The sequence below is a fragment of the Mya arenaria genome, chromosome 10, assembly GCF_026914265.1.
Source record: "Mya arenaria isolate MELC-2E11 chromosome 10, ASM2691426v1".
In the NCBI taxonomy this organism is placed as follows: Eukaryota; Metazoa; Mollusca; class Bivalvia; order Myida; family Myidae; genus Mya; species Mya arenaria.
In genome coordinates, this window is record NC_069131.1 from 11,856,700 (window position 1) to 11,880,030 (window position 23,331).

At 35.1% G+C, this 23,331-nt stretch overlaps 1 protein-coding gene across 12 annotated transcripts in view; it reads left to right on the plus strand.

The window, feature by feature from the left end:
* LOC128205605 (uncharacterized) overlaps window positions 1-23,331 on the plus strand; it is a 120,467-nt gene that overhangs the window by 28,568 nt on the left and 68,568 nt on the right. For all 12 annotated transcript variants that reach the window (XM_052907344.1, XM_052907351.1, XM_052907346.1 and 9 more), the window contains exons 2-5: window positions 1,069-1,133; window positions 3,433-3,537; window positions 4,023-4,322; window positions 4,694-4,714. In XM_052907344.1, the coding sequence (XP_052763304.1) occupies window positions 3,495-3,537; window positions 4,023-4,322; window positions 4,694-4,714 (364 nt within the window). In that variant the 5' untranslated portion in view covers window positions 1,069-1,133; window positions 3,433-3,494. The remainder of the gene's footprint in view (window positions 1-1,068; window positions 1,134-3,432; window positions 3,538-4,022; window positions 4,323-4,693; window positions 4,715-23,331) is intronic.

A 23,331-nucleotide genomic window follows, 5' to 3' on the forward strand; every position in this document is an offset into this window, starting at 1 on the left:
AAGTTTCTGTTTTTATTATTTTAGGGCTATTATTATTCATAAATTTCAAATGGATATATCCATGATATTTAAATTAAGGATGAAAACTGGAACTATTTTTTTCATTGTTAACATAAGCATTTAAAGTCTGCATAAGTTTAATAATTTTGTAATTAAAAAAAAGTAGAACGATAAAATACTTCATTAACTATGTACTTGCCTCTTACCAGTCGCTTTTAAAGATTGAATTTACATGAGATTACTTTCCGGTACTTGATAACTTGAGTGACGGGTTAATTTGTATATTTAAATCAATTGTTTGAAATGATAAGGCATGTTCTGTTTTGTTGATTGATTAATTGAAAATAAGGTATATCACATACAATAATGGTAAATTTTGATTCGTGGTATAACCCCATACTATTTTGGTATGAAAAGGGTTTAATATGTAGAAGAAGAATTTATTGATTTAAAAAAGATACAAATATTACAAAATTACAGTTTTGAACTTAAGGGTTTAAAATTTGGTTCACTTCCGGTTTCAGTTGAAATAAACGACAAAAATACATAAATGTCATTACTTTATCCAATAAAAATTAAAGGTAATTTATTTAACATATTATTAATTAGCAAGTATTAATGCCCTATTCAAACAATACCAACATTATATGAGGTCACTTCAGCTATTTCTTTAAAACTTGGATAAGTTGTCTTCAGGTTATCTTTTGGTTAGTTTGCATATTAAAAAGATTTGATTGGTTAACACTTATTATTTGATATATATTGACCAATCAATTTACTTTTGGCTAACTTTGGCCAGAGCAAAGCTTTTACCAGTTTTATACATTTGGCTGCTGTGGCATCGAAATTTGATATTACAGCCAATCAATTGATAAAACGAAAATCTTATTTAAACATACGACACCTTAGTGAATGGGCTTCAATGCAGTTCAAGGTCATGCATGTTTGTTTATGGGTTAATAATCAAATGAAAATTAAATTAAAATAAATTCAGCAAAAATTAAATCCCTTGAGACTGAATAGAGCAACTTGTCAATTTATTGAATATTTATTTTCTGTATTATTCAGGGGAGACAAATAATGTGTCACTGAGAAGGTTGACAGTGGCTTTAGGAAATTGCCTACCTTGACCTGTAAGTAAGAAAATAATAACTTATACTCACTGTATTTACTATTGTGTAAAAAGAGTCAAAAAAACATGTTAAAGATGCAAGTTTTAGAGAGGTATTATAGTGGTATTCAGTTACAAAATGTATTTATGTGACTAAGAAATCCAATAGCCAATTGACTGTTTACTTGTGTGCAGAAGGTTCCTGGGCCCACATCAGAATGAAAGCATTAAAAAATGGTACCAGTAGCTCCCTTACCTGGTGCCTGGCATTTTAAGGCAGTACTGGCAAATTTGAAGTACTCAATATTGGTCAAGATTTCTCATATATTAGTGCTTTTTTTATTGTCAACGGTCTATTTGAAAAGAGTTAGGGTATCATAATTGCATCTCCTGTATCTCTGTTTCTTCAAATCTGCTAATATCCAAATGTGGATGAAAATTGGGACACTTCTAACTCATGTCAAGCATGGATTTAGATCAACTTTAAGTTGTGATGGCACACGAAGAGGCTTGACATAATGCAGAAAAATACAGCTACAAACAAATACTATTTTGATCAGTAGCTTTGGAGCTTAAATGAACCTTAGAGGAAAAGTTTGCCAAGTGAAGCGCTCAAACCAACATCAGGGGCCAGTTGTTCAAATCCTCTGTTAAATATAATGCTACGTTGCCTTAACAATCTGTTTAATCCTTAGCGGGACTTTACATTACGCTCTGTTAAATACGAGTTGCTAAAATCTAATGGACCGTTACCTGTTTAACGGTCTGTTAAACCTAGAGGAGGTTTTGAACAACTGGCCCAGGCTGGAGCACAAGCATGGATGTCAACCGACTGAGATAACTTAGCCACTTTTCTTACCCTATAACAGTACATATGTTACTGATTCAAGGATTGTATAGCTCATTAAACGTTCATTTGTAAAAATAAGATGTGATCTTAAGTAACATTTTTATGCTCCTGAAGGTGGGCATATTAAAATCGCACCGTCCATCCATCCGTCCGTCCTTCCGTCCGTCCGTGTGTCCGGCTCAATAACTCGTGTCCGGGCTGTAACTTTCCCTTGTATGGACTGATTTTAAAATAACTTGCCACATGTGTTCGGCATACCAAGACGACGTGTCGCACACAAGAACCATGTCCCTACCTCTTAGGTCAAGGTCACACTTAGTGTTTATTCACAATGGAATGCTGCATATAAGGACATAGAGTATAGGTTGTCGTGTCCGGTCTGTAACTTTCCCTTGTATGGACAGATTTTAAAATAACTTGCCACATGTGTTCAGCATACCAAGACGACGTGTCGCGTGCAAGACCCGTGTCCTTACCTCTTAGGTCAAGGTCACACTTAGTGTTTATTCACAATGGAATGCTGCATATAAGGACATAGAGTATAGGTTGTCGTGTCCGGTCTGTTACTTTCCCTTGTATGGACAGATTTTAAAATAACTTGCCACATGTGTTTGACATACCAAGACGACGAGTCGCGTGCAAGACCCGTGTCCCTACCTCTAAGGTCAAGGTCACACTTAGGTGTTTATTCACAATGGAATGCTGCATATAATGACATAGAGTATAGATTATCGTGTCCGGGCTGTAACTTTACCTTATATGGACAGATTTTAAAATAACTTGCCACATGTGTTCGGCATACCAAGACGACGTGTCGCATGCAAGACCTGTGTCCCTACCTCTTAGGTCAAGGTCACACTTAGTGTTTATTCACAATGGAATGCTGCATATAAGGACATAAGAGTATATGTTGTCGTGTCTGGGCTGTAACTTTCCCTTGTATGGACAGAATTTAAAATAAATTGCCACATGTGTTTGACATACCAAGACGACGTGTCCCGTGCAAGAACCGTGTCCCTACCTCTAAGGTCAAGATCACACTTCGGTGTTTATTCACAATGGAGTGCTGCATATAAAGATACAGAGTATTGGTTGTTATGTCAGGGCTGTAACTTTTTCTTGTATGGACAGATTTGAAAATAACTTGCCACATGTGTTCAACATACCAAGACGACGTGTCACGTGCAACACCCATGTCCGTACCTCTAAGGTGAAAGATACACCTAGGTGTTTATTCACAATGGAATGCTGAATATAAGGACATAAGAATGTAGGTTGTCAAGTATGGGTGGTATTTTTTTATGTTCAGAGGCAATTTAAAATAACTTGCCATATGTATTTGTTTGATCTTTAACTTTTCATGTACTGACCTTGTTCATAGGTCAATGTCACATTCGGGGGCATTCGTCACATACTGTGACAGCTCTTATTAAAATGTTTGTAACATATTGTCTTGCAACTGATGTCCTAGTGAAATGCTGATGATAAAGATGCTGACAACCTAGACTTGAGTGATGGTGGACTCCGGTAACCATGACAATACATGATGCCCCAGACTCCGACCAACACACAACGGGTAACATGGACCTGCCATTTATTTTTAATGTTAATGCTGATTATAACTGTCACCATTTAGTGTCATTGATGCATGTAAATAAGATTTCAGTTTTGTAAGGATTTTCATAATCAGTTAAGCATCGATGTGCATTTCTGGTAAATAATTTACAAGAAATAAGTTGCCATTTTTTATGATTAACTTCCTAGGTAAACCAGGTTTAGAATGAAATGCTCAACGGTGAAGAACTTCTATCGGAAAAAGTGATATAAGTATGCATGTATATAGACTAAATTGACAAAATTGTAAGTGGTTATAATATAATTTGTGTTTTTGTGATTGCCTTCGGGGTATTTGAAAGACAACTTTAGTCTATAAAATATGTTTTCACTTATTATACATTTTACAAAAAAAGTCATGGTAGTTTTTATAAGAATAAATGAATTTGCATGAATCTGTTTTGCTATTATAATATTCATCTGTATTTTAACATTTTTTTATTTCAGTGAGTGGCAGTATAAGTCCATATAGCACCAACTCGTTGTGTCCAACTGATGAGAGCTCTAGCGTCAAAGTCATGGAGGATCACACAGAAGTTCACAATCGGCAGCCAACGATGGTTCGGAGAGAAAAGACGCTGCGGTCAGCAGTGATAAAACCGCACAGTGCAACATCAGCAGAGGTAAAATCGGCAAATATCGGGGTCCGAGCGATGTCAGCACAGGAACGGTCATCACTCAGTATGAAGATGAGGATGGAGGAGGAAGCTGCCCGTATGTCTGAGGCGAAAAGCAAGGTCGTGAAAGGTGAGTTTATGGAATGAAAACATGGACAGTCTGAAATTTTATGGAGATCTAGAATAAAAGCACATGGATGAAAGTTAAAAAGACATTAAAATACGCAACATTAGAGGACAACAAATGCATTATACGAATATAATGTACTGAGAGTTTTTTAATTTCTTTAGTCAATGGACTCTGTATACAAACATATGTGTAAAGATATAACTCTAAGCCCCTTGCTTGAATTCTTTCATCATTTTCTGTCAAGGCATATTAGTATGAGGCATGTTAATATGAAGTAAGTACAAGGCAGATAAGTAGCGGGCATGTTAGTATGAGGCCTATAAGTATGTAGACTTTTATGGGTTTTTTATAACAGTAGTTTTGTTTTGCAGAACAAAGTGTCAGGAAAAGAGGTAGATTGTTTGCTGCTGTTCACGCTATTATTAAAACATTACGTTTCATTTCACAGTGCAGTGTTTTGATTGCAATAGTGAATCACACATCCATGCACAAAATGGGGACTTATCCACAATCACACATCCATGCACAAAATGGGGACTTATCCACAATCACACATCCATGCACAAAATGGGGACTTATCCACAATCACACATCCATGCACAAAATGGGGACTTATCCACAATCACACATCCATGCACAAAATGGGGACTTATCCACAATCACACATCCATGCACAAAATGGGGACTTATCCACACAAACACATCCATGCACAAAATGGGGACTTATCCACACACACACATCCATGCACAAAATGGGGACTTATCCACACAAACACATCCATGCACAAAATGGGGACTTATCCACAATCACACATCCATGCACAAAATGGGGACTTATCCACACAAATACATCCATGCACAAAATGGGGACTTATCCACAATCACACATCCATGCACAAAATGGGGACTTATCCACACAAACACATCCATGCACAAAATGGGGACTTATCCACACAAACACATCCATGCACAAAATGGGGACTTATCCACAATCACACATCCATGCACAAAATGGGGACTTATCCACACAAACACATCCATGCACAAAATGGGGACTTATCCACACAAATACATCCATGCGCAAAATGGGGACTTATACACAATCACACATCCATGCACAAAATGGGGATTTATCCACACAAACACATCCATGCACAAAATGGGGACTTATCCACAATCACACATCCATGCACAAAATGGGGACTTATCCACAATCACACATCCATGCACAAAATGGGGACTTATCCACAATCACACATCCATGCACAAAATGGGGACTTATCCACACAAATAATCATCAGCTTTTTTTAACTTCTTTTTTTCTGAGTTTGCAGTTTTCTAAGCTATTTTCATAGTCAGCATGGTGCAAACATTGTGTAGTGGCTATTATATCTCTGAATGTAGTTAGAACATTTACCACCGGTTAAAAGTAAAAAGTCTTTTGTCATGGATACCTTCTGTTTCAGCATTTGAGAATGCATAGTTTTGCCTGAATAGATCAGCCCACCGTATCAAAGCAATGAAATAGTGATACTAACTATCCAGGGATAGTTGGATAGTCTTTTTCAGTAATGGTTCTCTATGATAAATTTTCAATTATTTCATGAAAAATAGAATCTTAAATCATAAAGTAACAATTTCTCCATAATTGCTGTTAAAAGTTTGACTCAATGGAAGATTATGTTTATGTTTCATGAAAAGTAGAATCTTAAATCATAAAGTAACAATTTCTCCATAATTGCTGTTAAAAGTTTGACTCAATGGAAGATTATGTTTATGTTTGCAAAATATATTTGTACAATCGGCAAGATAAAGCTTCATAACAATAGCTTTAGCATTTTAACACATATTTGTTTAAGAGATATAGACCTGATTTTTCCTACCTGATAAACTATTACAAAACCATAGTTTTGTATGATTCAATAGCGATTTATTGAATCAATTGACTTGAAAAAATTGTAGATAAAAAGTTTACGATATTTATTAGCAATCAATGTTTGATTATTGCCGACTATGTATTTTATGGCAACATTGTAACACTGTAAGATGGAATAAAGAGATATGTTTTATTCCAAAGACATTTTAACTAGAGGTGTTTACAAGCTGATTTTTAAATGAAGAATAATTGAACCAATATTCTGATCAGAATTTTTCATGAAAACATAGAGCATTTTTGCACTAACGTCAAATTTGGCTCCAAAAAGGTCTACATGGCGTTATGATACATTGTTACAATAACCTATGTTATAAGAATAATAGCTGATACATCTGAAGTCATTTCATGGTATGACAGTTGGTTTATTATTGCGTTGGCCAAGTTTTCATGACAGACTATTAAGTAATTGGGCCCAAATTTTGCTTAGCTACGACATCTTTGGGGGTCGTTTGCTCATTTATTTTAAAATAAAGGACTTTATGCATGGTTAATAAACTCTTTGGAATTTGATAGCTCAGTGTATTAGTTTGCACAATTTCGGAGCCTGGGAAAATAGTTCGGGAGTTATTTCGAATTGTTTTATCTGTGAGTCTTTTTAAGTTCCTGCGTGCAGATTTGGAACTACATGTGCTAAAACACGGAAATGCTTTCCGTTTCTTCATGGAATTCATTATTTATGGAAATTATTACGGTTAATGTTTGTGACTATTCATTAGAGATTTGATGATGTTATATTGAACAAAAGATCGTTATATCTGCATGATGACATCTTTGGAATTGATAAGAAAAACGCAGGATGAAAGTGGTTTAGTTGTTATCAAAATTTACTTGCATTTTACATAATATTCTATAAAATTAAAACCTTACTTGTGAAAAACTTGTAAGCTACACGTACGTTGGATTATATGTAGACGTAATGACATTGTATTTATGCTATACATGAAAGATAAAAGGCTATCAAAAATATTAGTTAATGCATAAATAGCCCTTTCAAAAGTCTTACGATTCGTTATAGTCAGAAACTTTAGATTGAAAATTGCCAATATGATAGGTGGTAAGGAGAAAGGTTTTTATCTGCAAAATCAAACACAACTTTAGAAAGTTAGTTCACTGATTATGCATGCATTAAATAAGCCCTGGAACTAGCGTATATATATTTATCGTCAAAAGATAAATAACGTGAAAATTATGCAAATTGTTCTTTCATGGATAGTTTTGAACCAAAAATTACAAATTTAAGGTTGAATGGTGAAAGAACCAAGGAACTGGTTAATCTATTTTACAAAGTCAACAGCAGTCCTTAGAAGTTAGAAGCATGATGTGATACAATTTCAAAAAGGAATCATTACACGCTTTGATAAGATGTGAGCGGTTTTGAAAAAAAAAATATCATGCATAAAACGAATGGACTAATTGATTGCCATTTTTATTAATATGTGATATATTAAAAGTCATCTTTACTTTGTGATGAATTGGATGTCACTTTTACTATGTGATGAACTAAAAGACTTTGACTTTTGTGATGAGCTATTGTTCACTTACATTTTGTGATCAATTATTCGCATGGATTTGTTCAAATTTCTGGAATCTGTTTTGGGCAAGCTAGGAAAAAGTTATTTGAAGATACAGCACCTTGGTTTGGATAGAACATGTTTGTCCTCAATAATAAAAGTAAGTCTTTTTTTTCATATGAATATATTTATGTTTTTGGTTAAGTAAATAATACTATATTAAATACACAATAATTCCTTTTGCAGATTTTTTACAGTATTTATAGATAGTATTATTTTTAGCATAAGAAAGGAAATACTGAAAAAGGGATGTTTTATAGAAAAAAATGCCAAATGAGAAAGAAATAGTCTTTCCTATGGGTATGTTAGTTAAGAATCATATGTGGAGCATAATTGTGTGTTTCAGTGTAATATAGCAATATATTTCACAGACTGAGGGTCAATCAGTACCATGGCTATATTTCATGAGTGACTTTGCCAAATGTAAAGTTTTTTTTCACAAGGTGAAATATGTAAAGTATAACTGTTTGTTTCAGCATAAGATAGCAATATATTTCACAGAGGGTCAGAACCAAAAGCTATGTTTCATGAGTAGCGTAAAAAAATGTTCATCAGGTGAAAAATACTGCAATCTTACACCAAAACAGTATTTATATTTTTCATTTTTAGCTCATGCTTTTATTTAAAAACCAACAACAATTAATTTATATTTAAATTGAAAACCTTTCCAAACATCTGACAATTGATGTCATAGAGAACTGACTTAAATGTGAGAACAGTGAAATTATGATTATGATATTTTATCCAGCATTATTTTGCAACAAATTAACCCATGAAAAGCATGAAATAAATGGCATTGTAGTTGTTTTATGTTAATTGTATACTTCACTTCTAAGCATGGCATTAAAATGTCTTTAACCTTTATAGTGTTTGTATAAGGTTAAATGAATATATCCCTTCTAAAGCAAGGCTTTAGGTTGCCATTTATTGTGGTTTTGTTAGGACAATTTTATGTTTTCCACTAAAGCAAGGCATTGGATATTATACATTTATTGTGGCTGTGTTAGGACAATTTATGTTTTCCTTTTAAAGCAAGGCATTATGTTTTCATACATTCATTGTGGGAGTGTTAGGACAATTTTATGTTTTCCTTCTAAAGCAAGGCATTGGATTGTCATACATTCATTTTGGTTGTGTTAGGACAATTTTATGTTTTCCTTCTAAAGCATGGCATTGGATTGTCATACATTCATTTTGGTTGTGTTAGGACAATTTTATGTATTCCTTCTGCAGCAAGGCATTGGATTGTCATACATTCATTGCAGCTGTTTATTGTGGTTGTGTTAGGACAATTTTATGTTTTCCTTCTAAAGCAAGGCATTGGATTATCATACATTCATTTTGGTTGTGTTAGGACAATTTTATGTTTCCTTTCCAAAGCAATGCATTGGATTGTCATACATTCATTGTGGGAGTGTTAGGATAATTTTATGTTTCCCTTCCAAAGCAAGGCTTTGGATTGTCATACATTCATTGTGACTGTGTTAGGACAATTTTATGTTTCCCTTCTAAAGCAAGGCATTGGATTGTCATACATTCATTGTGGCTGTGTTATAGGACAATTTTATGTTTCCCTTAAAAAGCAAGGCATTGGATTGTCATAAATTCATTGCAGCTTTGTTATGACAATTTCGTTTTTTCCTCTAAAGCAAGGCATTGGATTGTCATACATTTATTGTGGTTGTGTTAGGACAATTTTATGTTTTCCTTCTAAAACGAGGCATTGGATTGTCATACATTGATTGTGGCTGTGTTAGGACAATTTTATGTTTTCCTTCTAAAGCAGGCATTGGATTGTCATACATTCATTTTGGTTGTGTTAGGACAATTTTATGTTTTCCTTCTAAAGCAAGGCATTGGATTGTCATACATTCATTGTGGCTGTATTAGGACAATTTTATGTTTCCCTTCTAAAGCAAGGCATTGGATTTTCATACATTCATTGTGGTTGTGTTAGGACAATTTTATGTATTCCTTCTGCAGCAAGGCATTGGATTTTCATACATTCATTGTGATTGTGTAAGGTTGATTGCAAGTTTCCCTTCTAAAACAAGGCATTGGATTGTCATACATTTATTGTTGTCGTATTAAGTTGATTTTATGTTTCCTTTCTAAGGCAAGACATTCAATTGTAATACAGTTATTGTAAGTGTGTTAGGTTAATTAAAAGTTTCCTCTTTTTCTTCGTGGTTTTACATGGGTGGGGGGGGGGTGGCACAACCACCTCAAAACTTTTATTATCCTTTACTGAAAGGTGAAGAGGATATAGTTACATAAATTGAAGGTGTGCATGTGTGTTTTTGTGTGCTTCTGGGAAATCTTGTCTGGAGTATAACTTAAAAAGTCTTTAAAGTTTTTACTTCAAACTTCATATACAGATGCATTTCATTTATCTAAAGTGCAGTTCAGAAGAATCATACCTCTGAGTACTTTTTTAGTTATAGCCCTTTGTTGATTTCATACTTATTTTTTGTCTAGCGCATAACTTGAAAAGTCTTTGAAGTATTGACTTTAAACTTCATATACAGATATTGATCTCATTTAGGAGAAGTGCAGTTCATAGAAACCATAACTCATTGTGCAGTATTTATTTAGTTATTGCCCTTTGTTAATTTTAAATATGATCTTTAATCGTAAGGTGAAGCTGATACTGTTCTTAATTTGGTGGGGGATATGGCAGTCTGAGACTACTCTTGTTTTACTGACATTTTGAGATAACTAGTACAAATTATTCATGCATTTCAACCCTTCATTCAAAGATACTTTTATACATCTTTATCATAAAATGGACATACACATGGCCAAAGCTATCAGCATTTAATTGTTAAGATATCAATGTAAGGTTGAAATTAAGTGTTTTAAGGGTTCATTTGCTGACCAAATAGGGGGGGGGCGGAGGCACAGGCTATCGTGCCCCCTGTTAGACCAGCCCCTGTTGTATAAGGTCAATTTTATTGTACCTTCAAAAGCAAGGCATAAGTTTGTTATAGTCATTCATTGTAGTCGAAATGGCTTATTCATTGTTTGTTTTTGCGGTATTCCCCTTTAAAGAAAAGACATCTAAAAGATAATATTCTAATTCTTGTTTTCAGGTGTTAATGTGCATTCTAAAAACATTAATTTCAATAAGGTTTATTTCTATCATTCAAAGAGAGTTTTTCATTTGAATGTTTATTCCATTGGGTACAATAACATAAAAAATATAATTAATTGCCAATGCAGGGGAGCGAAATGGAACCATATTTAGAAGTTTGCAATTTGATTAATCACTAATGAAGGCAGTTATCACTAACAGCACACATTACTCCTGGTGATTCAAGATACAGAAAAATGAAATTGTTTGTGCCTCTTGCAAAAAAAAAGCTGTTGTGAGTAAAAAGTATAAATTATGCAGACGCTGACAAATCAGTCACATGGAAATGCCCTTGATGGCTTTCAAAGTTTTACTATGCTTTATGACAATTGGTACCCCAGCTTGAGGATATGTATGCATAAACCAAGGCACTCAATTCTATGAGTCAGCAAGTACACTATCAAAACGTAATATAAGCACAAAACTTTACTATTGTATTGTTTTCTTTGTAAGCTGTCTTTTGATATTTTGTCATTAAAAAATGTTCGAGGACATTTGATGTGCTATGTCAAATGACAATTGTCCAGGAAACATTATATGTTTAAATAATTATATTCCATACAGTGAACCTGCTGTTCCATGTCTTGTGCCTTTATCAGAAACCCCATGCCTTGTTCTGGGATATATTGCCTTTGTTAGCAATTTGAAATTTTGTGTATGGGACATATGCCTTCACCATCAATCCCATATCTTGTGTCTGCGATATATTGCCTTCACCATCAATCCCATATCTTGTGTCTGGGATGTATTGGCTTTTCCATCAATCCCATATCTTGTGTCTGAGATATATTGCCTTCACCATCAATCCCATATCTTGTGTCCGATACATATTGCCTTCACCATCAATCCCATATCTTGTGTCAGATACATATTGCCTTCATCATCAATCCCATATCTTGTGTCTGGGATATATTGCCTTCACCATCAATCCCATATCTTGTGTCAGATACATATTGCCTTCATCATCAATCCCCTATCTTGTGTCTGGGATATATTGCCTTCACCATCAATCCCATATCTTTTGTTTGGGATGTATTGCCTTTTCCATCAATCCCCTATCTTGTGTCTGGGATATATTGCCTTCACCATCAATCCCATATCTTTTGTCTGGGATGTATTGCCTTTTCCATCAATCCCATATCTTGTGTTTGGGATATATTGCCTTCACCATCAATCCCATATCTTGTGTTTTGGATATATTGCTTTTTCCATCAATCCAATATCTTGTGTCTGGGATATATTGCCTTTTCCATCAATCCCATATCTTGTATCTGGAACATATTACCTTCACCATCAATCCCAAATCTTGTATCTGGAATATATTGCCTTCACCATCAATCCCATAGCTTGTGTCTTGGAAATATTGCCTTTTCCATCAATCCAATATCTTGTATCTGGGATATATTGTCTTCACCATCAATCCCATATCTTGTATCTGGGACATATTGCCTTCAACATCAATCCCATGTCATGTATCTGGGACATATTGCCTTCACCATCAAACCCATATCTTGTATCTGGGATATATTGCCTTCACCATCAATCCCATATCTTATGTCAGGGACATATTGCCTGTTCAAGAAATCTCATGTCTTGTGTCTGGGACATATTACCTTTCCCATCAAACCCATATCTTGTGTCTGGGATATATTGCCTATTCCATCAAACCGGGATATCTTGTATCTTGGATTTTTCCATCAAACCAATATCTTGTGTCTGGGACATATTGCCTGTTCCAGAAATCCCATATCTTGTGTCTGGGACATATTGCATTCAATCAATCCCATATCTTGTACCTGGTATATATTGCCTTTTCGATAAATCTCATATCTTGTATCTTGGATATATTGCCTTTCCCATCAATCCCATATCTTGGAAATATTGCCTTTCCCATCAATCCAATAGCTTGTATCTTGGATATATTGCCTTTCCCATCAATCCCATATCTTGTTTTTTGGATATATTGCCCTTTCCATTAATCCCATATATTGTATCTTGGATATATTTCCTTTCCCATAAATCCCATATCTTGTATCTGGGACATATTGCCTTTCCCAGCAATTCTATATCTTGTTTCTTGGATATATTGCCTTTTCCATCAATCCCATATCTTGCATCTTGGATATATTGCCTTTTCCATCAATCCCATATCTTGTGTCTGGGATGTATTGCCTTTCCCATCAATCCCATATCTTGTATCTTGGATATATTGCCTTTCCCATCAATCCCATATCTTGTGTCTGGGATATATTGCCTTTCCCATCAATCCCATATCTTGTATCTTGGATATATTTCCTTTCCCACCAATCCCATATCTTGTATCTTGGATATATTGCCTTTTCCATCAATCCCATATCTTGTGTCTGGGATATATTGCCTTTCCTATTAATCCCATATCTTGTATCTTGGATATATTGCCTTTTCCATCAATCCCATATCTTGTGTCTGGTATGTATTGCCTTTCCCATCAATCCCATATCTTGTATCTTGGATATATTTCCTTTCCCACCAATCCCATATCTTGTATCTTGGATATATTGCCTTTTCCATCAATCCCATATCTTGTGTCTGGGATATATTGCCTTTCCCATCAATCCCATATCTTGTATCTTGGATATTTTGCCTTTCCCATCAATCCCATATCTTGTATCTTGGATATTTTGCCTTTCCCACCAATCCCATATCTTGTATCTTGGATATATTGCCGTTTCCATCAATCCCATATCTTGTGTCTGGGATATATTGCCTTTCCCATCAATCCCATATCTTGTATCTTGGATATATTGCCTTTCCCATCAATCCCATATCTTGTATCTTGGATATATTGCCTTTCCCACCAATCCCATATCTTGTATCTTGGATATATTGCCTTTTCCATCAATCCCATATCTTGTATCTTGGATATATTGCCTTCACCATCAATCTTGTATCTTGGATATATTGCCTTTTCCATCAATCCCATATCTTGTATCTTGGATATATTGCCTTTCCCATCAATCCCATATCTTGTTTCTTGGATATATTGCCTTTCCCATCAATCCCATATCTTGTATCTTGGATATATTTCCTTTCCCACCAATCCCATATCTTGTATCTTGGATATATTGCCTTTCCCATCAATCCCATATCTTGTATCTTGGATATATTGCCTTTCCCACCAATCCCATATCTTGTATCTTGGATATATTGCCTTCACCATCAATCCCATATCTTGTGTCTGGGATATATTGCCTTCACCATCAATCCCATATCTTGTGTCAGATACATATTGCCTTCATCATCAATCCCCTATCTTGTGTCTGGGATATATTGCCTTCACCATCAATCCCATATCTTTTGTTTGGGATGTATTGCCTTTTCCATCAATCCCCTATCTTGTGTCTGGGATATATTGCCTTCACCATCAATCCCATATCTTTTGTCTGGGATGTATTGCCTTTTCCATCAATCCCATATCTTGTGTTTGGGATATATTGCCTTCACCATCAATCCCATATCTTGTGTTTGGGATATATTGCTTTTTCCATCAATCCAATATCTTGTGTCTGGGATATATTGCCTTTTCCATCAATCCCATATCTTGTATCTGGAACATATTACCTTCACCATCAATCCCAAATCTTGTATCTGGAATATATTGCCTTCACCATCAATCCCATAGCTTGTGTCTTGGAAATATTGCCTTTTCCATCAATCCAATATCTTGTATCTGGGACATATTGTCTTCACCATCAATCCCAAATCTTGTATCTGGGATATATTGTCTTCATCATCAATCCCATATCTTGTATCTGGGACATATTGCCTTCACCATCAAACCCATATCTTGTATCTGGGATATATTGCCTTCACCATCAATCCCATATCTTATGTCAGGGACATATTGCCTGTTCAAGAAATCTCATGTCTTGTGTCTGGGACATATTACCTTTCCCATCAAACCCATATCTTGTGTCTGGGATATATTGCCTATTCCATCAAACCGGGATATCTTGTATCTTGGATTTTTCCATCAAACCAATATCTTGTGTCTGGGACATATTGCCTGTTCCAGAAATCCCATATCTTGTGTCTGGGACATATTGCATTCAATCAATCCCATATCTTGTACCTGGTATATATTGCCTTTTCGATAAATCTCATATCTTGTATCTTGGATATATTGCCTTTCCCATCAATCCCATATCTTGGAAATATTGCCTTTCCCATCAATCCCATAGCTTGTATCTTGGAAATATTGCCTTTCCCATCAATCCCATATCTTGTTTTTTGGATATATTGCCCTTTCCATTAATCCCATATATTGTATCTTGGATATATTTCATTTTCCATAAATCCCATATCTTGTATCTGGGACATATTGCATTTCTCAGCAATTCTATATCTTGTTTCTTGGATATATTGCCTTTTCCATCAATCCCATATCTTGCATCTTGGATATATTGCCTTTTCCATCAATCCCATATCTTGTGTCTGGGATGTATTGCCTTTCCTATTAATCCCATATCTTGCATCTTGGATATATTGCCTTTTCCATCAATCCCATATCTTGTGTCTGGGATATATTGCCTTTCCCATCAATCCCATATCTTGTATCTTGGATATATTTCCTTTCCCACCAATCCCATATCTTGTATCTTGGATATATTGCCTTTTCCATCAATCCCATATCTTGTGTCTGGGATATATTGCCTTTCCTATTAATCCCATATCTTGTTTCTTGGATATATTGCCTTTTCCTTCAATCCCATATCTTGTGTCTGGTATGTATTGCCTTTCCCATCAATCCCATATCTTATATCTTGGATATATTTCCTTTCCCACCAATCCCATATCTTGTATCTTGGATATATTGCCTTTCCCATCAATCCCATATCTTGTATCTTGGATATTTTGCCTTTCCCACCAATCCCATATCTTGTATCTTGGATATATTGCCTTTCCCACCAATCCCATATCTTGTGTCTTGGATATATTGCCTTTCCCACCAATCCCATATCTTGTATCTTGGATATATTGCCTTTTCCATCAATCCCATATCTTGTATCTTGGATATATTGCCTTCACCATCAATCCCATATCTTGTATCTTGGATATATTGCCTTTTCCATCAATCCCATATCTTGTATCTTGGATATATTGCCTTTCCCATCAATCCCATATCTTGTATCTTGGATATATTGCCTTTCCCATCAATCCCATATCTTGTATCTTGGATATATTGCCTTTCCCACCAATCCCATATCTTGTATCTTGGATATATTGCCTTTCCCACCAATCCCATATCTTGTATCTTGGATATATTGCCTTTCCCATCAATCCCATATCTTGTATCTTGGATATATTGCCTTTCCCATAAATCCCATATCTTGTATCTTGGATATATTGCCTTTCCCATCAATCCCATATCTTGTATCTTGGATATATTGCCTTTTCCATCAATCCCATATCTTGGATATATTGCCTTTCCCATCAATCCCATATCTTGTATCTTGGATATATTGCCTTTCCCATCAATCCCATATCTTGTGTCTGGGATATATTGCCTTTATGTCTCCACATGTTTGGAAAAGATGCCTTTGTTGATGCATGAAACGCTGTTATTATTAGGGAATGATTGCCTTCCTGTGGATAATGTTTCTCTAGTATCATGGATTATATGTTCTTGTAAAACATTTTTTAATGCTAGTGTTAGACATGTTAAATGAAAGTGGTTCCTTTTATTTATCCAAAATAATGCAGATCATTTTCTAATGAAAACATTCTGAAAAATTTGAAAATATTCTTTTGAACACATAGAGGATAATTGTTTGCTTCCGTATAAGATGGTAATGTATTTCACCGAGTGAGCAACAAAAGTTATATTTCATGAATGGCGCAGCCAAGAGTGAAATATTCAATTTTGGTGTTTTCACAAGGTGAAATATATTCCGAACTTGAATTGAAATAAACAATTTTATTTTTTATGATATGCATGGAATTTAGGATATTAAATTATATTTAATTGCATTTTTTTAGAAATGGCACGCAAAATTGTATGTGGACTTAAAATCATTTCAGAAATGATATCGTTGAAATTGACCAGCCCTGTATGTGCTAAAGTTTGATTTGAACGTGAGAATTGGCTTAAATTTCAAAACAGTGAAAAATATAAAATAGATATTTCACTGTTTGAAACAGTGAAATACTTTTTCTATTTCACTGATAAATCTCTCTTTAGTACTGGAAAGCATACAACATATGTCCTTATTTGAATACCTCTTAGGCATGAATAATTATACAAATAAAAGGGTATGAATTCATTTCGAACAGCACTTGAAGCTGTTCAACTGTTCCGCAAATGAATGTTTTTAAGAATTTTGGTACCATTAGCTCTCAAAAAAGATTTGTAATTGATGGTTGATTGCAGACATAAGACTTTCGACAAACATTTAATCATATGAAACATATGCCAAATGATATCACCTATTGAATGTTTGGTTATTTGAATAATACATGGAAATTTGTTATGTTAAATTAATTGGATCCTTTAAGTACCTACTGGCAGTTACAGCTAAAAATAAGATAACGATTTTTATTGGGTAGTTGACAATATTATCCTTAAATTATGTTCATTTGATCTGATTATTGAATTCTGTGACAGGCTTAACAATTGCAGTTTTTTTATGAGCTTTTTAAATAGGAAATGATCATATTGCTTTTACCATGTATGGTCAAAGGCCGTTGTGGGAGTGGAAAAAATTTGAACATTGGAGAATTTTTGTAAGACTTTTTGCGGTTAATACTATTTAATCCTTTAAAGAGTTTTAATATCATGGGATAAAACACTGAATGAACTCTGTTAGTTAAAAACATGGGATTTATTTTATAAAAACTCAACCATTGCCCTGATATATATGTTATCGATCAAGCGAACAGTTTCACTGTTAAACAGTATGATTGAACTTTTGGTTAGGTATTGAATGCTGTGAAATTGAGAAAACATAAATATTATTCTTCTGTGGACCATATATATATATATCCTGTGTAAAGTGGATGACAAAGTACTGTGGACATTCTAGGGTTCCTCTCAGTTCACAGGTTTGTATGCTTTTCAGATTGCAGGATCATTCAATATCCACTGTATTTAGCATTACATTCAACTAAACAGCATTGATTTTCTTTCTGATTTCCTTGCTATCATCAATCACTATCACTAAATGCATACCAAGCTCTTGTAGAAGAACTCTGGATGTATTACAGAAGTTGGAAACACTACTAGTATTTCTAGCTGTAGTACAGCAGAAGTAATGCAGAAAACCATGAGAATGTTTGTTCTTGTACATGTATCTGTACAAGCAGAAGTTATGTAGTTGGCCATGAGAATGTTTGTGAAACACTACTTGTATGTGTAGCTGTACAAGCAGAAGTTATGTAGTTGGCCGTAAGAATGTTTGTGAAACACTACTTGTATGTGTAGCTGTACAAGCAGAAGTTATGTAGTTGGCCATGAGAATGTTTGTGAAACACTACTTGTATGTGTAGCTGTACAAGCAGAAGTTATGTAGTTGGCCATGAGAATGTTTGTGAAACACTACTTGTATGTGTAGCTGTACAAGCAGAAGTTATGTAGTTGGCCATGAGAATGTTTGTGAAACACTACTTGTATGTGTAGCTGTACAAGCAGAAGTCATGTAGTTGGCCGTAAGAATGTTTGTGAAACACTACTTGTATGTGTAGCTGTAGAAGCAGAAGTTCTGTAGGTGGCCGTGAGAATGTTTGTGAAACACTACTTGTATGTGTAGCTGTACAAGCAGAAGTTATGCAGTTGGCCGTAAGAATGTTTGTGAAACACTAATTGTATGTGTAGCTGTAGAAGCAGAAGTTCTGTAGGTGGCCGTGAGAATGTTTGTGAAACACTACTTGTATGTGTAGCTGTACAAGCAGAAGTTATGCAGTTGGCCGTAAGAATGTTTGTGAAACACTACTTGTATGTGTAGCTGTACAAGCAGAAGTTATGTAGTTGGCCGTAAGAATGTTTGTGAAACACTACTTGTATGTGTAGCTGTAGAAGCAGAAGTTATGTAGTTGGCCGTAAGAATGTTTGTGAAACACTACTTGTATATGTAGCTGTAGAAGCAGGAGTTATGTAGTTGGCCGTGGGAATGTTTGTGAAACACTACTTGTATGTGTAGCTGTAGAAGCAGAAGTTATGTAGTTGGCCGTAAGAATGTTTGTGAAACACTACTTGTATGTGTAGCTGTAGAAGCAGAAGTTCTGTAGGTGGCCGTGAGAATATTTGTGAAACACTACTTGTATGTGTAGCTGTAGAAGCAGAAGTTCTGTAGGTGGCCGTAAGAATGTTTGTGAAACACTACTTGTATGTGTAGCTGTAGAAGCAGAAGTTATGTAGTTGGCCGTAAGAATGTTTGTGAAACACTAATTGTATGTGTAGCTGTAGAAGCAGAAGTTATGTAGGTGGCCGTGAGAATGTTTGTGAAACACTACTTGTATGTGTAGCTGTAGAAGCAGAAGTTCTTTAGGTGGCCGTGAGAATGTTTGTGAAACACTACTTGTATGTGTAGCTGTACAAGCAGAAGTTATGCAGTTGGCCGTAAGAATGTTTGTGAAACACTACTTGTATGTGTAGCTGTACAAGCAGAAGTTATGTAGTTGGCCGTAAGAATGTTTGTGAAACACTAATTGTATGTGTAGCTGTAGAAGCAGAAGTTATGCAGTTAGCCGTGAGAATGTTTGTGAAACGCTTCTTGTATGTGTAGCTGTACAAGCAGAAGTAATGCAGTTGGCCATGAGAATGTTTGTGAAACACTACTTGTATGTGTAGCTGTACAAGCAGAAGTTATGTAGTTAGCCGTGAGAATGTTTGTGAAACGCTTCTTGTATGTGTAGCTGTACAAGCAGAAGTTATGTAGTTGGCCGTGAGAATGTTTGTGAAACACTACTTGTATGTGTAGCTGTACAAGCAGAAGTTATGTAGTTGGCCATGAGAATGTTTGTGAAACACTACTTGTATGTGTAGCTGTACAAGCAAAAGTTATGTAGTTGGCCGTGAGAATGTTTGTGAAACGCTTCTTGTATGTGTAGCTGTACAAGCAGAAGTTATGTAGTTGGCTGTGAGAATGTTTGTGAAACACTAATTGTATGTGTAGCTGTACAAGCAGAAGTTATGTAGTTGGCCGTGAGAATGTTTGTGAAACACTACTTGTATGTGTAGCTGTACAAGAAAAAGTTATGCAAGTGGCCGTGAGAATGTTTGTGAAACACAACTTGTATGTGTAGCTGTAGAAGCAGAAGTTATGTAGTTGGCCGTAAGAATGTTTGTGAAACACTAATTGTATGTGTAGCTGTAGAAGCAGAAGTTATGCAGTTAGCCGTGAGAATGTTTGTGAAACGCTTCTTGTATGTGTAGCTGTACAAGCAGAAGTAATGCAGTTGGCCATGAGAATGTTTATGAAACACTACTTGTATGTGTAGCTGTACAAGCAGAAGTTATGTAGTTGGCCATGAGAATGTTTGTGAAACACTACTTGTATGTGTAGCTGTACAAGCAGAAGTAATGCAGTTGGCCATGAGAATGTTTGTGAAGCCTTTTCTTTCACATCTTTTCATATGAAGGAGTACACTGACAGAACCTTGCAAAAAACGTTTCTCAGAGATTTTGTCATTATTTCTGAGGCTACCATGCAGGAGCCTACCATAATACTCATCCTTGTAGTTCACAAATTGTCATGTGTCCAAGATCATACCATAAGCCATTAATTTCAACAAAGTTACTCATACCTTGATGATGTAGCACTTAAAAATCAAATTATACACTACGAGTATTATTTTGTAGCCTGTTTATTATTCTAAATCCTTATAGATGTATAATTCACAAACAAAAATGCAGGGGTGGGGGTGGGGAGGAGGAGGGTAACATCTGGTTCTGGACTGCCCCAGTTTTTTTAAACATCTAAAGCTTAGATCTAATTTCATAATTAGCCAACTACTAACTAAAACTTGATTTTACCAAATGGAATAGGTGTTTCATTAGTATCATAAAAACAAGTTCCCTTAAAAATCTTAGAACTCTTCAAAATGAGAATATTATACATATTATCATATCCATCACAGGAAATAGGGGGGTGGATCAGCAATAAGAGGTTTGCATCTGGCATGTGTATCAGGAATATCTTCTTTGGCATCTAAGAATATGCATACAATACACCAAAATACACACTTATTGACTGCTATATGCCATTTTTTCTTGAGGGAGGAATGCCAAACGCACAATATCGAACATATGTATTTTGGGGGGAGGAGCAGGCGCACGCTGATATGCACCCCCATTCAACATCCTCCCCCCACACTTTCCTGGCTAATCATAGACATCTGAATGTAATCTCTATTTTATATGGGAAGATCAGCAGGATCTATGTACCAATATTCAGTGATGACTATAGGCCGTGCTTTTTCAAGAATCATGATCATAATAAGTGAACAGCCTTGATGTACTTTTTGATCATGCCTGCTTCATCTATTATACCTGGCACCTTTTGGGTGCATGCCCTCCTTAGAGTTGCCATGGTGAATTTTTCATGTCAATATGGTGAAAAGATCATGCATAAATTACACCAGAATGCATCATATTTCACCAAAATAACAAAATGTTTTTTTGCAATTACAAATACCATGGTAAAATTAAGGTACCACGTTTTGAGCCTATTTTGTTCAGTTCCAGGGGTGTGTCAGGTCTCATATGCCAAGCTACATCCCCCAAGTGAGACCCTTTAAGCTCAATATTTGTATGTTTCTCTCTAGATTCTGTATGCAGGTTTGAATTTTGGTCTCTAAGCCTGACCTTGACAATTAAGCTTTGGTTTTGTGCCAAGGTTTGTATAAGTTTAAAGTTTACAGTATTTGACTAATTTCTCTTATTAACTAAACTAGAAGCAGCAGGAGCCTGCAGCAGTATAGTGGTTGTTGTAGCAGCAGCAGCAGGAGCAGCCACATATACCACTAGTATCTGCACACATTACATAAGCTAATAAATGCACACGTAAAAGTCATATATGAGTATGTCATACTAGGGTTTGTCCACATGCACAAACAATAGTTAATTTGTGCACATAGGTTAGTAATATAAACAGTTGTGCACACTTAACTCATAATAATGCCTCCGTGGTTTGGTGGTTAAGCCGACTGCAGGGTGCCTTTGAAGTGTGAGATTGAAGGTTCAAACCCCACACAGGGCTTGTTCTGTTTTTCTAGAGCAGCATTCCCACCAGACAAATATGTCAAACTAGAAGTCTATTCCAGTTTTTTAAAATGATAAAAGTAGGCTTATGATATTATTAAAGGTATTGGACTTTACTTGATATAATATCACCATTGACTCTGTAAAATGTGCTCATGTGAACTTTGCGGAAAACATGTTGCTTTTTAATCCATTGATTTGCAGGAAATTACCTGCCATTCATTCTCCACAGTTCCATTTTCTGAGGCCGCATTCACATTTTTTGGAACCTCACTATATTTCACCGCCCATCTTGTTAAAATGTTTGTAAAGGTTGTTTGTTAAAGTATGGATTAAAAGTGCAGCCAACTCGCAGCAATATTTCTACTCAGACATTAATATTGTTAATCTGTGATTTATTGGCGTGTATAATCAAATCGCAACCTCACGATTGTAGATCAATGTAAATTGTTAATCTAATCAAAACCTGATTAGGTGATCGTAGCTCCTCAAGTTTCAACCTGGCTATAGACTTTTGTATATTATTTACAAATGAATTGATACAACATTTTAAATAAACCTTTTTACAAATAATCTTCGTTCAGATCATTTAAAGATATATTCAAAAATAACAAATGGTAGTCATATTATATGGAAGGCAATGCTCTTTAATTTGTGTTATAATAAATTGGCCAGCATTTAAATTTATATGCTTTAAAACTACTGAGATTTAATAGTTTTTCCTTTTTTAATGCTAATGTTCTGGCAGTGGTAGAATGTATAGGCAGATTAGGAAATGGCATTAGATTTATGATTTTTAAATCAGAACGGCTGAATAAGTGTGCAATTTAGCTGATTTATTTCACAAGTTCGATGTCAGTATAAGTTCATGTGTTACAATTTGTTAAAATTTCGGAGTGATATATTATAATATTGTTCCTTTGTGCTATATGTTTTTCTAATATGCTTGGATTCTTAGCTATTACAAGAAAAATGTTTGAAAATTCTGGAGTAGTCTATACCTTACAATGAGAACAAAGCCAGAAGCATCAAATTCTTTTGAAATATGATAAGAAATCAGGAAGGATATTTAAAGAGCCATCCTTAATACTTAAGAAACTATAAACATGGAGTGAAGTTGTGTGTATGATAGA